The 17164-nt window shown below is 40.1% G+C and overlaps 1 protein-coding gene across 2 annotated transcripts in view; it reads left to right on the top strand.

Moving 5' to 3' along the window:
* Positions 1–17164, top strand: part of dync2h1 (dynein cytoplasmic 2 heavy chain 1) — a 571463-nt gene that overhangs the window by 21031 nt on the left and 533268 nt on the right. For both annotated transcript variants that reach the window (XM_072577509.1, XM_072577508.1), the window contains exons 5-7: positions 3945–4063; positions 8150–8291; positions 12178–12410. In XM_072577509.1, coding sequence (XP_072433610.1) covers positions 3945–4063; positions 8150–8291; positions 12178–12410 — 494 coding nt within the window. The remainder of the gene's footprint in view (positions 1–3944; positions 4064–8149; positions 8292–12177; positions 12411–17164) is intronic.

The following is a 17164-nucleotide window of genomic DNA, read 5'->3' as shown; positions in this document are numbered from 1 at the left end:
GCAGCCACAGCCACACACATAACTTTTTACTGTCAAAAGGTTCCACGTTTGCTCTGAACAGGACAATGTTGGAGAGATTATGTGGGGATCGGGGGTTTAGGGTACACCCCTCTGTGGGACTCCACGGAAAGTGTAGGGTGAGAGAAAGGGCGGGCAGTCAGTCATTTGGAGACGGTGCCTGTTTAATCACTGTAAACAAAAGATGCGATCACTGCTGGAAACACGTATTTGATGTAATGTTTCCATCGGGACCTCGAGATCTCCTTGGATAATCTGATTTTCGGATAATTAGTATTTGGATAGTTGAGGTTCCTCTGTACTTATCCAAATGTTTTTTAAATGTTGTAATTGTGACCACATCCACTACTTCCTCAGGAAATTCATTTCACATTCGAACCACTCTCTGTGGAAAACATTTGTCCCTCATGTCTTTTTTTAAATCTCTTTCCTCTTGCCTCAAAAATATGCCTCTACACTTGAAATCCCCCATCCCTTAGGGAAAACAAACCTACTATGAGCCCTATCTATGCCAGTCATTATTTTATAAACTTCTATAACATTGCCTCTCAACCTCCTGCGCTCCAGTGGAAACAGTCCCAGCCTATCCAGCCTTTCTTTATAACTCAAACCTTCTATTTATGGTGACATACTGGTAAATCTCTTCTGAGCCCTCTGCATCTTAATAATATTCTTCTTATAACTGAGCAACCAAAACTGGACACAGTACTCCAGAGGAGGCCTCACCAATGTCCTGTACAACCTCAACTTGACTCCCCAACTCTTATACTCAAAGGACTGAGCAATGAAGACAAGCGTGCTAAAAGCTTTTTTAACCATCATGTCTGTGTGATGCAAACCTCAAAGAATTGTGATATGTGCTATTCTTTTACGCAGAATTCAAAGTCTGGCCGAGCTTCTGAGATGCAGAGTTGAAGACATTGCGAGTGACTTGCATATTTGGTATAGAGTGAGCAGTCACCAATAAAACATAGCTTGTGTAAATCTGTGGTGGCTAGTTTAGTTTTAGCACTGGACCGGATAAGGTTAAAGAGCTTTCCATTTAGGTAGTATTCATTTCTGACACTGGAGTGCAGTTGACCTTTGATGAGGTGAATAGAGATTGCCAGTAGATTTTAAAATGATATGGAGCTATCACACAGCCTTGTCCGTCCTCAGTCTGGATTTTGAAGGCTTCTGTTTCAATCTCCCACTCAAGCCAATTGTAGTCTTATCATCATGAATTTCTAAGATTGTAATAACATGTTCTTTGTTATCCGTATCTTTGGAGCACAATCCACAGATGCTCGTAATTTTCTGTGTTGATGAAGAGTCCCTGTTCGTAAGATACCCATGACTATTGCAATTAATACAACTTCCAGACAGCTGGAGGAAGTTATAAGAGCTCTGACACTTCTGCAGTGGCAATAGTTACTGTTCCATTCATTTAAATCTTTCAAAGCAACCATCGCAACTCAGTAACTTCAGTTTCATAAATATGCATGTGAATCCTCATCAAAGCTATGTTGCAGATTCACACCATGACTTTCCTTACTGCATCTGATGTTTGCAACCCCAATTATTCTATTGTCAGTACCATAGAGAAGAAGTGATCTCCTCCATCTTCAAAAAAGCTTCCTGAATCATTGATTCCTTAGCTATCAACTGAGCCCACATCCTACCACCTTCAATATTAGCAGTTAGTGACTATTGACACAGTGTTGCCTAAGCTCAGGAGTATTATTAATATTTGTTGTCTGAAGACTGGAGTATTATTGCTGGGTGTTATCTAAAGGTTGAAGTGTCAGCAGTGTGGACAGTCTGAAAGCAGGAATGTCAATGTTGTGTTGTCTGAAGTCAAGAATGTTAGTTTTGTGCACTTTTTTACGAGGTCACATAATGCTTGAAGGCTGTAAGGTCTGTTTTCAGTATCAGTTATTGATGTGAACAAATTATATATTTAAGGCAGAATGTTGGGCAAGTATTAGATTTCACCTCTTACTTCCCTGCGTTGTTTATACACCAGAGGATACTATGTTCCTTTTTTAAAATATTCTTATGCAGACCATTAGGCTTAGTCTGAGGTACTTAGGTTTCTCATTTACATGCCATAAGCATTTTTATTAGTTATTATGTCTTTGAGTGTTTTATTGCACAGACTTCAAAGTGCTTAAACTGTATGGGGCCTTTTTCCATCATATTTAGGCTTTGTGAAGAGCTCCATTAAAACTTTTATCTCATTCCTAAAAACAACAGACAAGGGAAGTAAGCATCTGGCCATTTTGTCGTAAGAAACCATCATAAGGCAAAAGAGCTGAAAGTTCTTGAAGGGTGTTGCATATTAAACCATTGTGCATCTGTCTAGTTCATTTTGACCTCTCCTGTTCATCCAGTATTTCACCTATGTCTAGAATGGCATAAATTAACAGAAAGCTTTCTACATGTTGGTAGTGAAGCAATTTACTTTAATTGAAAAGAATGCTTAGATCTAGAACATAGAACATAGAACAATACAGCACAGAACAGGCCCTTCGGCCCACGATGTTGTGCCAAACTTCTATCCTAGATTAAGCACCCATCCATGTACCTATCCAAATGCCGCTTAAAGGTCGCCAATGAATCTGACTCTACCACTCCCTCGGGCAGCGCATTCCATGCCCCCACCACTCTCTGGGTAAAGAACCCACCCCTGACATCTCCCCTATACCTTCCACCCTTCACCTTAAATTTATGTCCCCTTGTAACACTCTGTTGTACCCGGGGAAAAAGTTTCTGACTGTCTACTCTATCTATTCCTCTGATCATCTTATAAACCTCTATCAAGTCACCCCTCATCCTTCGCCGTTCCAACGAGAAAAGGCCGAGAACTCTCAACCTATCCTCGTACGACCTACTCTCCATTCCAGGCAACATCCTGGTAAATCTTCTCTGCACCCTCTCCAAAGCTTCCACATCTTTCCTAAAGTGAGGCGACCAGAACTGCACACAGTACTCCAAATGTGGCCTAACCAAAATCCTGTACAGCTGCAACATCACCTCACGACTCTTGAATTCAATCCCTCTGCTAATGAACGATAATACTCCATAGGCCTTCTTACAAACTCTATCCACCTGAGTGGCAACCTTCAAAGATCTATGTACATAGACCCCAAGATCCCTCTGTTCCTCCACCTGACCAAGAACCCTACCATTAACCCTGTATTCCGCATTCTTATTTGTTCTTCCAAAATGGACAACCTCACACTTGGCAGGGTTGAACTCCATCTGCCACTCCTCAGCCCAGCCCTGCATCATATCTAAGTCCCTCTGCAACAGCCCTCAGCCCTCCTCACTGTCCACAACTCCACCTATCTTTGTATCTGGGTTATATTAATCCAAATATTGTAGAAAATGAAGACATAGGTTTTCAGGACTCTGAGAAATTGTGGGAAGGGTTAGGGTTAGGGTTAGGGTCAGGGTTTAGAAAACATGCTTAACCAAACAAAGAAAAAGATGTATGTGCCAACTACTCAGGAATAGTTGGTGAGTTGGTTTTCACATTCGAGTTTCTGTCCTCTTATCCCATTATCTTTATTTGATTTTTATTGCTTGAATTGAGGATTTCCCTTTGCTATTCTTGTATTGCCTCTCCAAATTGAAAGAAATTGAGCATTAGTGAGGGTTTGTGGCTGTTTTACAATGCAGGATTGATGGAGAGGGAGCATTTTGGTGCTTGCTGACTTAAGGACACAATGAACAAAATTCTTGCAAGAACATTTTGTTAGCATTTATTCTCAAATTGGATGATGTATTAATCCTGATATATGAAGAGTTGGAGCTTTACTGGAGAACCGTAAATATTATAGGCAAGCCATGCTGTATGTAAAACAGGTAATCAGTAAGAAATCTGCTACAAGTGTTGCATATCGGTCATTATGTTACATAAACCTTTTATGTCTATTTGAAAGGAATTTTGGAACCCAGTGATGAATTTCAGTTCTGGGCAGAAGTTGCTGCAAGTGATGATAAACCAGACAGAAAAGAGAGAGCCCAGCATTTTGAAGAATTATTTCAAACAATTTCACAGGTTTGTTTTATACCAAAAGCCTTTGCAGACGAAATTGTCAGTTAAAACAAACTTAGCATGCTTTATATCTTTTTTATGTAAGATTTAATGCCAGTGTGAAAAAGAATGCAAAGCAACAGAGAACAGTGCAGCACAGGAACAGGCCCTTTGGCCCTTCATGTCTGTGCCGACCATTGTTGCCATTGTAAATTAATCCCATCTGCCTGCACTTTGTCCGTATCCCTCTATTCATTATCTGTTCAAATATCTGTCTCAATGCTTTTTTAACATTGCTATTGAATCTGTTTCTACCACTTCCCCAGCAGTGCATTCCAGGCACCTACCACCCTCTCTGTAAAAATAAAACTTGCCTTGCACATCTTCTTTAAACTTTCCCCCTCTCACATTAAATCTGTGCTCCCTAATATTTGACATTTCCACTCTGGGGGGAAAAAAAAACTCCCGACTATCCACCCTGTCCATGCTTCATAATATTATACACTTCAGCCTCCCTCACTTTAGTGAAACAATCCAAGTTTATCCAACCTCTCCTTATGGCTAATTCACTCCAATCCAGGCAACATCCTGGTAAACATTGTTTGCACTCTCTCCAAAGCCTCCACATTGTTCTTACAGTATGGTAACCAGAATTGCACACAATACTCAAGTTTTATGCAGCTGCAACATGACTTACCAACTACAATACTCCATGCCCTGACCAATGAAGGCAAGCATGCTGCGTGCATTCTTTACTGCTTTATTCACTTGTGCTGCCACTTTCAGGGAACTATGGAGTTGCATCCCAAGATCCTTCTGTATATCAGTGCTTCTAAGTACCCTGCCATTTACTGTATACTCTTTGCTTGCATTTGACCTGCCAAAATACATTATCTCATACTTGTCTGGATTAAATTCCGTAGAACATTCTACCTGCCCTTGGTCCCTATCACTGCAGTCTTTGCATATTCTTGTGCTTATCTAAAAGTCTCTTAAATGCCCTTATTTGTATCTACCTTCACCATCATTCTTGTCAGCTCATTCCAGACTCCTACCACTCTTAGTGTAAAATAAACTTGCCCCTCATATCTCCTTTGAAGTTTCCCCCTCTTACATTAAATGCATGCCTCCTAGATTTAGACATTTCAACTCTGGGAAAAAGATTTTGACCATCAACCCTATCTATGCATCTCATAATTTGATAGACTTCTATCAAGTCTTCCCTTAGCCTCTGTTGCTCCAGAGAAAACAATCTGAGTTTTTCTAGCCACTCCTTTTAGCTTATTCCCCGAAATCTGGGCAGCATCCTGGTAAACCTCTTTTGAATCTCTCCAAAGTCTCCACATCCTTCCTGTAATATGGTGACCAGACTGAATGCAATATTTAGTGTGGCCTAACCAAAGTCTTACAAAACTGCACTGCATTTTTTTGCCAAGCTTTCCAATGATCTATATTCTGCTATATCCTTTGACAACCTTCCTCACCATCTACAACAGCGCCAATTTTTATGTCATCTGCAAAGTTACTGATCAGTCCAGCTTCATTTTCATCCAAATCATTTGTATAAATTACAAACAGTGGCGGTCCCAGCACTGATTACAGACATTAAGTCAGAAAAACACCCCTTCACAATACTCTCTGTCTTCTAGACCAAAACAATTTTGGATCCAACTTACCAACTCAGGTTGGATCCCATGTGACTTAATCTTCTGGACAAGCCTGCCATGAGGGACCTTGTAAATGCTTTAGTAAAGTCCATGTAGACAACATTCACTGCCCTACCCTCACCAATAACCTCTGTCACTTCCTCAAAAACTCAATTAAATTTGTGAGTAACCTCTCCAGCACAAAACCATGCTGACAATCCCAATAATTGCATTCTTTTCTAAGTGTAAATAAATCGTGTCCTTGCTTTTTGTTATTTATATAAATTATTTGGATATTAGTAAGTTTGCAGTTTATTCCAAAATTGGAAGTGCAGTGATCAGCAAAGAAGATTACCTCAGAGTACAATGGGATCTTGATCAGATGGGCTAGTGGGCCGAGGAGCGGCGAATGGGTTAACTTTAGATAAATGTGAGGTGCTGTATTTTGGAAAGGAAAGTCAGGGCAGGACTGATACACTTAATGGTAAGGTGCTAGAAAGTGTCGTTGTACAAAGAGGCCTGGGAGTGCAGGTTCATAGTTCCTTGAAAGTGGAGTCGCAGGTAGATAGGATAGTAAAGAAGGCATTTGGTATGCTTACTTTTGCTGGTCAGTGCTTTGAGTAATGTCATGTTGAAGCTGTACGAGATATTGATTAGATCACTATTAGAATACTGCATGCAATTCTAGCCTCTCTGCTATAGGAATGATGTTGTGAAGCTTAAAATGGTTCAGAAAAGATTTACAAAGATGTTGCCAGGGTTGGAATATTTGAGCTATAGGGAGAGCCTGAGTAGGCTCGGGCTATTTTCCCTGGAGTGTCAAGAGGCTGAGGGATGACCTTATATAGGTTTATAAAATCATGAGGGGTATGGATAGGCTGAGTAGCCAACGGTCTTTTCCCCAGGGTGAGGGAGTCCAAAACTAGAAGGCATAGGTTTAAGGTGAGAGGGGAAAGATTTGGAAGAGATCTAAGCAGTAACCTTTTAATGCAGAGAGTAGTGCATGTGTGGAATGAGCTGCCAGAGAAAGTGGTGGAGGCTGGTATAATTACATCATTTAAAAGGCATTTGGATGGGTATATGAATAGGAAGGGTTTAGAGGGATATGGGCCAAATGCTGGCAAATGGGAGTAGATTTATTTAGGATATCTTCTTGGTTGGATGAATTGGACTAAAGGGTCTGTTTCTGTGCATCTCTATGACTCTATGAATCTTCTCCAATAATTTCCTTACCAATGATGCAAAGCTCACCAGCATGTGTTTTCCCAGACTATTGCCGTTACCCTTCTTAAATAAAGGAACAACATTGGTTATTCTTCAGTCCTCTGGGAAGCAATCTGTGGCTAAAGACGATACAAACATCTCTGCCAAGGCACCAGCAATCTCCTCCTTTACCTTCCTCAGTGTCCTGGGATAAAGTCCATTTGGCCTTGGGGACTTATGTGCCTTAGTGTTTTTCAAGACACCCAAAACCATTTCCTTCTTAATATCGACGTTCCCTACAATATCAATAAACCCCTCTTAATCTTACCATCATCCGTATCCCTATCTTTGGTGAATACTGATGGGGAGTATTCATTAAGGTTCTCACCCACTTCCGCTGGCCCTCTGCGTAAATTCTCTCCATTGTCCTTGAGTGGACTCACTCTTTCTCTGGCTACACTCTTGCTCCTGATATATGTATAAAATGACTTGAGATTCTCCTAAACTCTACTGACAAGGACAGTTCACAGCCCATTTTCAACCTCCTAATTCCTTGTTTCAGTTCTTTCATGCTTCCTTTATTTCCTCAAGGGCTTTATCTGATTTCAGCTTTCTAAACCTTACATATGCTTCCTTTTAATTTTTCACTAATCTGTCAATATCACTTGTCATCGAGGGTTCCTAACATCCTCACAGAAATATGCTAATCCTGAAGTCTGATTAACTGGCATTTAAATTCAGATGTGAATTTACCCTCAAACAGCTATACCCAAACTAATTTCTCCAGTTCCTGCCAAACACTGATGTAATTAGCCGTCCCTCAACTTAGCACATTCACTCGAGGACCAGTTTTAACCTTATTCATTACTGTCATAGAATTTATGAAATTATGATCATTGTTCCTAAAATGGTCCCCCATTGAAACTTTTAAATATTGGAAGTTTAGTCACCAAATTGAAGTAGTTGAGGAAATAATTTGTTTTAGAGCACATGGCTTTTGGTCAAATGCTGATCATGTTTTGTGTTGGAATTGCTTTTCAGCTGACTTTTAAAAGATATTTGTAATTCTCAAATGTGATGGTTTATATCTAGTTTAGTGCTTTTATTGACTTCACACAATTGTTTTTTCTCTTTGCTGCACACTTTTCTAGATCCTTTTGATTTATGCCATGGAAGTGCTGCTTAAAAGTTGAGGCAAGTTCAGCATCGTATAAATTGGAAATTTTCTTAACTATATTTCTCTCTTTTGCTTTCTTATCAGTACAACAATTTGGATGCTCTTTCTTTAGCTGACGTTGTAGATTTGGTTGAGACTACTCGTGATACTGTGGATGATGTATGGAGACAAACTGAGCATGATTTTTACCCAGAGCTACGAATGCACCATCTGCTGGATGTCATAGGTACTGTCTTTGAAAGAATAAGTAACTTGTAGGTGTACAATTGGACTGTCCATTTCTTTCAGTGGGTCATATCTAAACATTCTCCCCATGTCTCAGAGCTAACAAAAAAGGACCTGGATTTGTATAGTGCCTTCCAAGAATATCAAACTTTTCAAAGCACATTCACAGCTAATAAGTACTTTTAAGCTGCATGCTCTTGTAATGCACAAATCATGGCACCCAATTTGTGCACAACAAGTTCCTACAACAAAACTGTGGTAACAGTGCAATATGTTATATGTAAATAAAAGCAAAATACTGTGGATGCTGGAAGTCTGAAATAAACAGAGAAAGCAGTAGAGAGTCAACATGTCTGGCAGAGTTAATGTTATTGCATCTGGTATGACTTCTTCAGAATTAATTATTTATAATACTAATTAAGAAATAAATAATGACCAGGTCACTTGGGAAAGCTTTACTCCTCTTCTTTGAAATAGTGCTGTGAGATATTTTATAACCACTAATAAAGCATATATGGCTTTGGTTTAGTGTCTCATTTTTGTATAAATAAAGTGCCTTCAACAGTGCAGCAGTTTCCTGGTACTGGACTGATATTTGTGAGCCTTGATATTTGTGCTTGAACCTTGCACTTGGTCTTGAACCCTGTTCTTCGTGTCTAAGAGAAGGGAGTGCCACCAAATGACAAAATTCACTGTACATATTACATTTACTTGTTAATGTATGTAATGTTTCACATTGTCAGGAATATGCATTTTTACTAGCATATTGAGAATTATGATCTCAAGGGCTATGTTAATATGTGTTGATTAAATACTGTTTAGCTATGAATGATTATACACCTTAAAAGTTGGCAGAATTTGATGCCATAAAAATGTATTTGTGCATATCTGTATTGAAAATATTTTTCTGTGAAGTTGAATATATTCCTGTTTTAGTATGAATGGTTTCAGGTTGGAGCAAAATTTTAAAAAAAAGGACTATATGTCCTTAAAATGCTTTAAATGATGAAGGTTCCTACATGGTCATTTTATTGCAAATTTAACAATAAAATTTGTCAAAGTAACAGATTCCTAGCCATTTCTGAGTGACTAAATGGTACAATGATGTACATTACTGTTAGGCAAATAAATGTTTCTGATTATCTGCAGGATCACATTTTCTAATGGTCTTGTGGTTTGTCTGGTTAAAAAGTGCAAAAGATGTTGGGATGTCATCACAGTCAATGCTTGAAAGCAGCCTGGAGTGTGTTTGGTTTGAAATTATTTGCTTCTTCCTGAGGGGGAAGATCCTAGCTTCCACTCCACCTGCAAAAATTAAATTAGTGCTTAATAAGTATTTATTGTTAGGTGTAAGCCCTATATTTTGATGCTCCATTGCATTTCACATTGGAACTTAGACAACTTTATATTTTGTTTCCAAGATAGGGTCAAAGTGCTAAAACATTAATTCTGCAATGTATCATAAGACGTAGGAGCAGAAATTAGGCTATTCAGCCCATCGAATCTGTTCCACCGAATCATGGCTGATAAGTTTCTTAACTGTATACTGCCACCTTCTCCCCTTAACCCTTGATCCCTTTGATACTCAAGCACCTAGCTAACTCAGTTTTAAATATACTTAACGACCTGCCCTGCACAGCCTTCTATGGCAATGAATTTCATAGATTCACCACTCTCTAGCTGAAGAACTTTCTCCTTATCTCCATTCTGAAAGATCTTTACTCTAAAGCTGTGCCCTCAGGTCGTAGTCTCTCCTACCAATGGAAACATCTTCCCAATATCTACTCTGTCCAGGCCATTCAGTATTCTGTATGTTTCATTTAGCTCCCCCCTCAACCTTCTAAACTCCATCGAGTATAGACCCAGAGTCCTCAAACATTCCTCATATGTTGAGCTTTTCATCCTGGGACCATTCTCTTGAACCTCTTCTGAACATGCTCCAAGGCCAATTACATCCTTCCTGAGATATGGGGCCCAAACTGCACACCGTACTCCAAATGTGGTCTGACCAGAGCCATATAGAACCTCAGAAGTACATTCCTGCTTTTATATTCAAGTGCTCTCAAAATAAATGCCGTCATTGCATTTGCTTTCCTAACTACTGACTCAACCTGCAAGTTTACCTTGAGACGATCCTGGATAAGAACTCCCAAGTCTCTTTGCACTTCAGACTTCTGAATTTTCTCCCCATCTCGAAAATAGTTCATTCCTCTATTCTTCCTATTCTTCATGACCTCAAAATTTCCCACATTGTACTCCATCTGCCACTTCTTAGCCCACTCTCCTAACCTGTCCAAATCCTTCTGCAGCCTCCCTGCCTCCTCAATGCTACCTGTCCCTCTCCCTATCTTTGTATCATCTACAAACATAGCCAGAATGTCTTCAGTTTGTTCATCTAGATCATTAATGTACAATGTGAAAAGTTGTGGTCCCAACACTGCCCTGCAGAACACCACTTGTCACTGGCTGCCATCCTGAGAAGGAGCCTTTTATCCCTACTCTCTGCTTTCTGCCAGACCGTCAAGTTTACATCCATGCTAGCACCTTGTCTCTTATACCATGGGCCCTTATCTTGCTTAGTCGCCTCCTGTGCAGCATCTTGTCAAAGACCTCTTGAAGTCCAGGTAGATAACATCCACTGGCTCTTTTTTGTCTAACCTGCTCATTACTTTCTCAAAGAATTCTAGCAAGTTTGTTAGAGATGATCTCCCCTTGATGAAACCATGCGGACTTTACCCTATTTTACCATACACTTTCAAGTATTCAGAAATCTCATCCTTCGCAATGGTTTCCAGGATCTTACCCACGACCGAGATTAGGCTAATCAGTCTGTAATTTTCCATCATTTGCTTTGCTCCTTATTTAAACAGGGGTGTCCCATTAGTGATTTCCCCGTTCTCTGGGACCCTTCCTGATTCGAGCAATTCCTGAAAGATCACCACTAATGCTTCCACTGTCTCTTCAGCTATCTCCCTTAGAACTATGGGGTGTAGTCCCTCTGGCCTGAAGGTGGATAAATCACCTGGACCATTCAGTTTTTCTAGCACCTTCTCCTTGGTGACGGCCAATATACTCAGCTTTGCCCTCTCACTCTTATGAAGTTTTGGGATATTATTTGTATCTTCCACCATGAAGACTAACGCAAAGTAATTATTCAGTTCTTCAGCCACTTCCTTGTTCCCCACTACATCATTTTCCAGTGGCCCAATGTCTACTTTTGCCTCTCTTTTGCCCATTATATCTGTAAAGAAACTCTTACAGTCTTTTTTTTATATTACTGGCTAGCTTATCCTGATATTTAATCTTCTCCTCTCTTTTGCCCTTTATATATGTAAAGAAACTCTTACACTCTTCCTTTTTATTACTGGATAGCTTATCCTGATATTTAATCTTCTCCATCCTTATTTCTTTTTTTTGTTGCCATCTATTAATCTTTGTAAGCTTCCCAATCCTCTGGTTTCCCACTGCCATTTGTCATGTAAAATGTTTTCTCTTTTGCTTTTATGCTATCCCTGACTTCCCTAGTCAGCTATGGTTTCCTCATCCTCCTGTACCATGCTTCTTTTTCCTTGGGCTGAATCTCTGTTGTGTCTCCTGAATTACTCCCAGATGCACCTACCATTGCTGTTCCACTGTCTTTCCTGTTGGGCTCTTTTCGCAGTCCATTCTAATCAGTGATTAGTTTTCCCATGTGTTGCATATGTATGGTAGCTTGAGGATATGTGACATACTTCCATCTATCTTGCCATCTAATTGCTACACAAAGTTTTGATATTAATCATTTTGGACATTAGGATGTTACAGAGGATTATCAATTTGTTACTGTTGTTTAAAAATGAGAACTTTTGTGCATACAAAACTAATTCCTTGCCATTTCTTTTCTGTAGGAAATGCCTTGGGTAGATTTGTACAGAAAACTCTAATGCAGTTAAATTTATGGGGAGATCCTTTCCATACTGTGAAAGAGAGCCTCCGATCTGGCATCACCATCTGTGAACAGTGGGTGGCAGCCTCTGATCATCTGACAGGACAACTGTGGCGGCGATATACTCCTCACCAATGGAAAAGTGAGAAATATTATCCCGGATCATTGGCTAAACTTGCAAAACGCCTTGAAGAGGTACAGTATTATTAATTATTTCCTTTGTTATTTTGAAAATTGTATGATTACTTTAAACATTGCAAATTGTAAGAAAACTACTACACACCTAAGACTTAAACTAGCGGTCACAATGTAGCATTCCGATAAATAATGGGACTTTTTCTATAGGTTGCTATAAGTTTTGTATTTCTTATTTGTTTCATGTTGAAGTTATGATTGTTGAAAATTCAGAACTGGCAGCAACCTTTTTGAACATGTACCTTTAGGCGGCATGGTGGCTCAGTGGTTAGCACTGCTGCCTCACAGTGCTAGGGTTCCAGGTTTGATTCCAGCCTTGGGCAACTGTCAGCCGGGAGCTTGCGCATTCTCCCTGTGTCTGCGTGGGTTTCCTCCGGGTACTCTGGTTTCCTCCCACATTCCAAAGATGTGCAGGTCAGGTGAATTGGCCATACTCAGTTATCCATAGTAGTTAGGTGCATTAGTCAGAGGGGGTAGGTTACTCTTCGGAGGGTCGGTGTTGACTTGTTGGGCCAAAGGGCCTGTTTCCACGTGTAGGAATCTAATCTAATCTAAGCTTAACATATGATTTCATGTCTAATTCTTCATTATCTTTTATTTGGTCATGGGCTGTAAGTGTTGCTGGCTAGCATTTATTATCCATTCCCAGTTACTCTTGAAAAGGTGGTTGAGAGCTGCTATCCTAAATAACTGCAGGTGTGGGTATGCCTGCAGTGCTGTTAGGAAAGGAGTTTCAGGATTTTAATCCAGTAACAATGTAGGAATAGCGATGTAGTTCTAAATCTGGACATTAATAGCTTAGGAAGGAACTTGCAAGTGGTGGTGTGGCTGTCTTGTAGCTACAGTATTTATATGGCTGGTCAAATTCAGCTTCTGGTCATTGATACTCCCATCCCCAAGATGTTGATCTTGTCGTTACATCATACCTCTCAATACCTGGCTTAAAAAATAATAATTGATTAAGCACTAATTTCTGTATGCAGAAGAGAGATCCAAATTTCTACCACATTTTTCACTGGTTTATGATTTCCTGGTTTCCTTCTGTCACTTTCCTTAATTTGCACAAGTCACTTCTTGCCCATATAAAGAAATGGTTTTTAAACTGAGAGCTTTGAGAGGTTTTATTTGGGACATTTGCAGTGTTGTCACTCAGATTCTCAACTACTTTCTTTAAAACTCTGTGGGAAAACCATCTGTTTTGGCAATTTGTCACTTTCAGTGTTATTTCCTTCATCATCACTGTTAATTTGGATTCATTAATTTTGATAGACCCCAACCTTGATTTGTTATTCGAATTCCTGGCAAGCATTCCTATGCTGTGAACAATGCTGCAAAGTAATTGTTTAACAAGTCCTCCATTTCATTATTACAATTGATGCTCTCATTTATCTCAATTTTCAAAGATCTTGTTCGTGACCACCATCTTTTCCCATATATAATTGTGAACATTTTTGTATGGATTTTGATATCAGTCATTCTTGCATGTGGAGAGTATTCTATCACCTAGTAAATGGTAGACAGACTTTAGGGAATCAGGAGGTGGGTTACCCACAGTAGGATTCCTAGCCTCTGACTGGCTCTTGTAGCCACTGTATTAATTGGCTAGTCCATTTTAACTTTTGGTCAGTGATAACCCCCCAGGATGTTGATAGTGGGAGTTCAGTTATGGTAATGCACTTGAATGTCATGGGTCAATGGTTAAATTTTTCTCTCTTGTTGGAAATGGTCATTTCCGGCACTCGTGTGGTGCAAATGTTACTTGTCACTTGTTAGCCCAAGTCAGGATATTATCCAGGTCTTGCTGCATTTGGATTTGGACTGCTTCACTATCTGCAGAGCCTATAGTGGTGCTGAACCTTGGGCAATCATCAGCGAACAGAATTGTACAATACAGAAGAGTCAAGTCTGCACTGACAAAACCATTCAAAGTCTATATAGGACCCAATTTTTTAGCATTTAGTTAGTGAATATTACATTTCAAGTAAACAACAAAACAAAAAAATGCAGATGCTGGAAATTTGAAACAATGAATATTATGACACTAGAAGTTTTTATCCAAGTACCTTTTAAATGTGAGGTTTCCTGCCTCAACTATGCTGTAGGCTATCCATTTCCAATTCCCACCACTCTCTAGGAGAAAAAGAATTTCTTTAAATCCCCTCTAAACCTTTCACCTTAAAATTATGCCCCCTCATTATGTACTCTTCAACTAAGGGGATTAGTTGCTATCCACCCATCCATGCCCCTCACAATCTTCTATGTCTCAATCAGGTCCCCCATATCAGCCTATTTTTGCTCTAATGCAAATAACTCCAGTTTAACCAGCCTCTCTAATTAGCTAATATGCTCCATACCAGAGAGCATCTTGGCGAATCTTCTCTGCACCCTCTCCAGTGCAATCACTTCCTGCCTATAGTGTGATAACCAGAACTGCACATGGTACTTCATGTGTGGCATAACCAAAGTTCTGTACAGCTCCAACACAACCTCTCAGCTCTTACAATATATGCCACAAATGATCTGGGCCAAGTGTCCTCTATGCCGCCTTAACTACCATATTAACCTGTTGGGCCACCTTCAGGGATCTGCAGATTTTTCTGAGCTTTCTAGTGTCCTGCCATTCATTGAGTACTTCCTTGTCTTGTTACTTCTTCCAAAGTGTGTCACCTCATACTTAACAGGTTAAACTCCGGCTGCCACTGATTTGCCCATCAGACCAATTGGCATCTATATCCTCTTGTAACGTCAGTCCTCTTCCTCACTGTCAACCACCCAACCAATTTTTGTCTCAATTAGTGTGGTGCTGGAAAAGCACAGCAGGTCAGGCAGCATCCGAGGAACAGGAAAATCGAAGCTTTGGGCAAAAGCCCTTCATCAGGAAGAGCCTGCTGTGCTTTTCCAGCACCATTCTAATCTAGACTCTGATTTCCAGCATCTGCAGTACTCACTTTTGCCCAACCAATCTTTGTGTCATCCACAAACTTACTGTCATCCCTCCCACATTCTCAGCTACATCGTTTGCAGATATCACTATGAATAAGGGACCCAGCAGCAATCCCTGTGGTGTGCCACTAGACACTGGCCTCTGGTCAGACAAATAACCAAGTTACCCTGGACTCCATGTGCTTTTACCCTTCTTTATCAGTGTCCTATGTGGAACTTTGACAAAGACTTTGCTGAAAGCCATATTAGTGATACCAGCAGCACAATCCTCCTTCATACACCTAGTCACCTCCTAAACAAAAATTGCAGTCAGGTTCGTAAGGCATATCCTCCCCCTGACAAAGCCATGCTGACCATCCCTGAATAAACCTTGTCTCTCCAAGTGGTGATTAATTCTCTCCTTTGGAATTTTCTTCAGTAGTTTTCTTAACGTTGATGTGAGGCTCATTGATCTGTAATCCATATCCCCACCGCTCTTCTTGAAAAGTAAAACCACGTTAGCTGTCCTCCTGACCTCTGGGACCTTCTGTATGACCAGAGAGGAATTAAGTATTTGGGTCATAGCCCCTCTAATTTCCTCCCTCATCTTCCACACAATCTGAGATACAACTCATCTGGATCTGGGGATTTGTTCACCTTTTAAATTTCAAAATCTTCCAATACCTCCTCACTCCCTATGTCAGTCTGCTAAGAACCTCACAGTACCTCTTGCTGAATTCTATACCTAGATTCTCCTCCTTCTGAGTCAAGACAGATATGAAGTATTCATTTAACAATTTACCAATGTCCTCTGGTCCCATGCACAGATTAGTCATCCTCTTCTCCTGATATACATAGAATGTCTTGAACTTCTGGTTAATCTTACCCACCAGTGTTTCTTCAAAGCTCCTCCTTGCTCTCCTAATTACTTTCTAAAGATCTCCCCCAACACTTTTTATTCTCCACTAGGACCTCTATTGATTTGCTCCCTTTATACCTGTTAAAAGCTTCTGTTTATCTTCTCATCCAGTTCTGGATATTCCTAAAAATCCAGGGATCTCTTGTTGCTCCTATGTTTCACCCTAAAGGGATATTGGGCCTGTGCTCTCTCCAATTCCTTGTTGAACACCCTCCCCCACTGTTCTGCTGTAGATTTTCCTGAAAGTATCTGTTCCAAGTATACTTCGGCCAGATCCTGTCTTATTTTAATAAAAAGCTTTCTTTTTCCAATCTAAAACTCTCTTTGGCTGACCATTGTTTTCCTTTTCCATAACAAACTTGAAATGTGCGGTCTTGTGGTAGCTTTCACGAAAATGGTCTCCCACTGCCAACTTGCACACCTGTCTGACTTTGTTCTCCAGAATTAGGACCAGCACTGCACTGTCTCCTGTTAGGTCTTTTACAGGTTGAAATAAAAAGGTCTTCTGAATCCATTTCAATAAACCTACCCCCTTTAAACAGTTTACTCTATACCTATCACAATTAATGTTGGGAAGTTGAAATCTCCCCTCATGTAATTAGCCTATCATTGTTTTAGCACCACACTCAGTTGTTTATACATCTGCTCCTTTGCTGCTTATTGATTGTATGTTTGGGTTCTGTAATACACTCCCAACAGTGTGACTGCCCCCTTTTTATTCCTAAGCTCTGCCCACAAAGTCAAATTTGAAGGCCTCTCCTAACTGTAGTAACCAACTCCTTAATTAATGTGACACCACCTTCAACAATCGCAGTTAACGCAATTATCTTGCTTTGTGGAATGTAGACTCCATGTATGGAGTATGCAATGTATGGAGAGGTTTTACCCCTGATTTCCATTGACTCTAGTTTGT

Source organism: Chiloscyllium punctatum, chromosome 9 (assembly GCF_047496795.1).
Source record: "Chiloscyllium punctatum isolate Juve2018m chromosome 9, sChiPun1.3, whole genome shotgun sequence".
Taxonomy (NCBI): domain Eukaryota; kingdom Metazoa; phylum Chordata; class Chondrichthyes; order Orectolobiformes; family Hemiscylliidae; genus Chiloscyllium; species Chiloscyllium punctatum.
The sequence above is the reverse complement of the archived record's forward strand: the minus strand, read 5'-3'. Positions and strand labels throughout refer to the sequence as shown.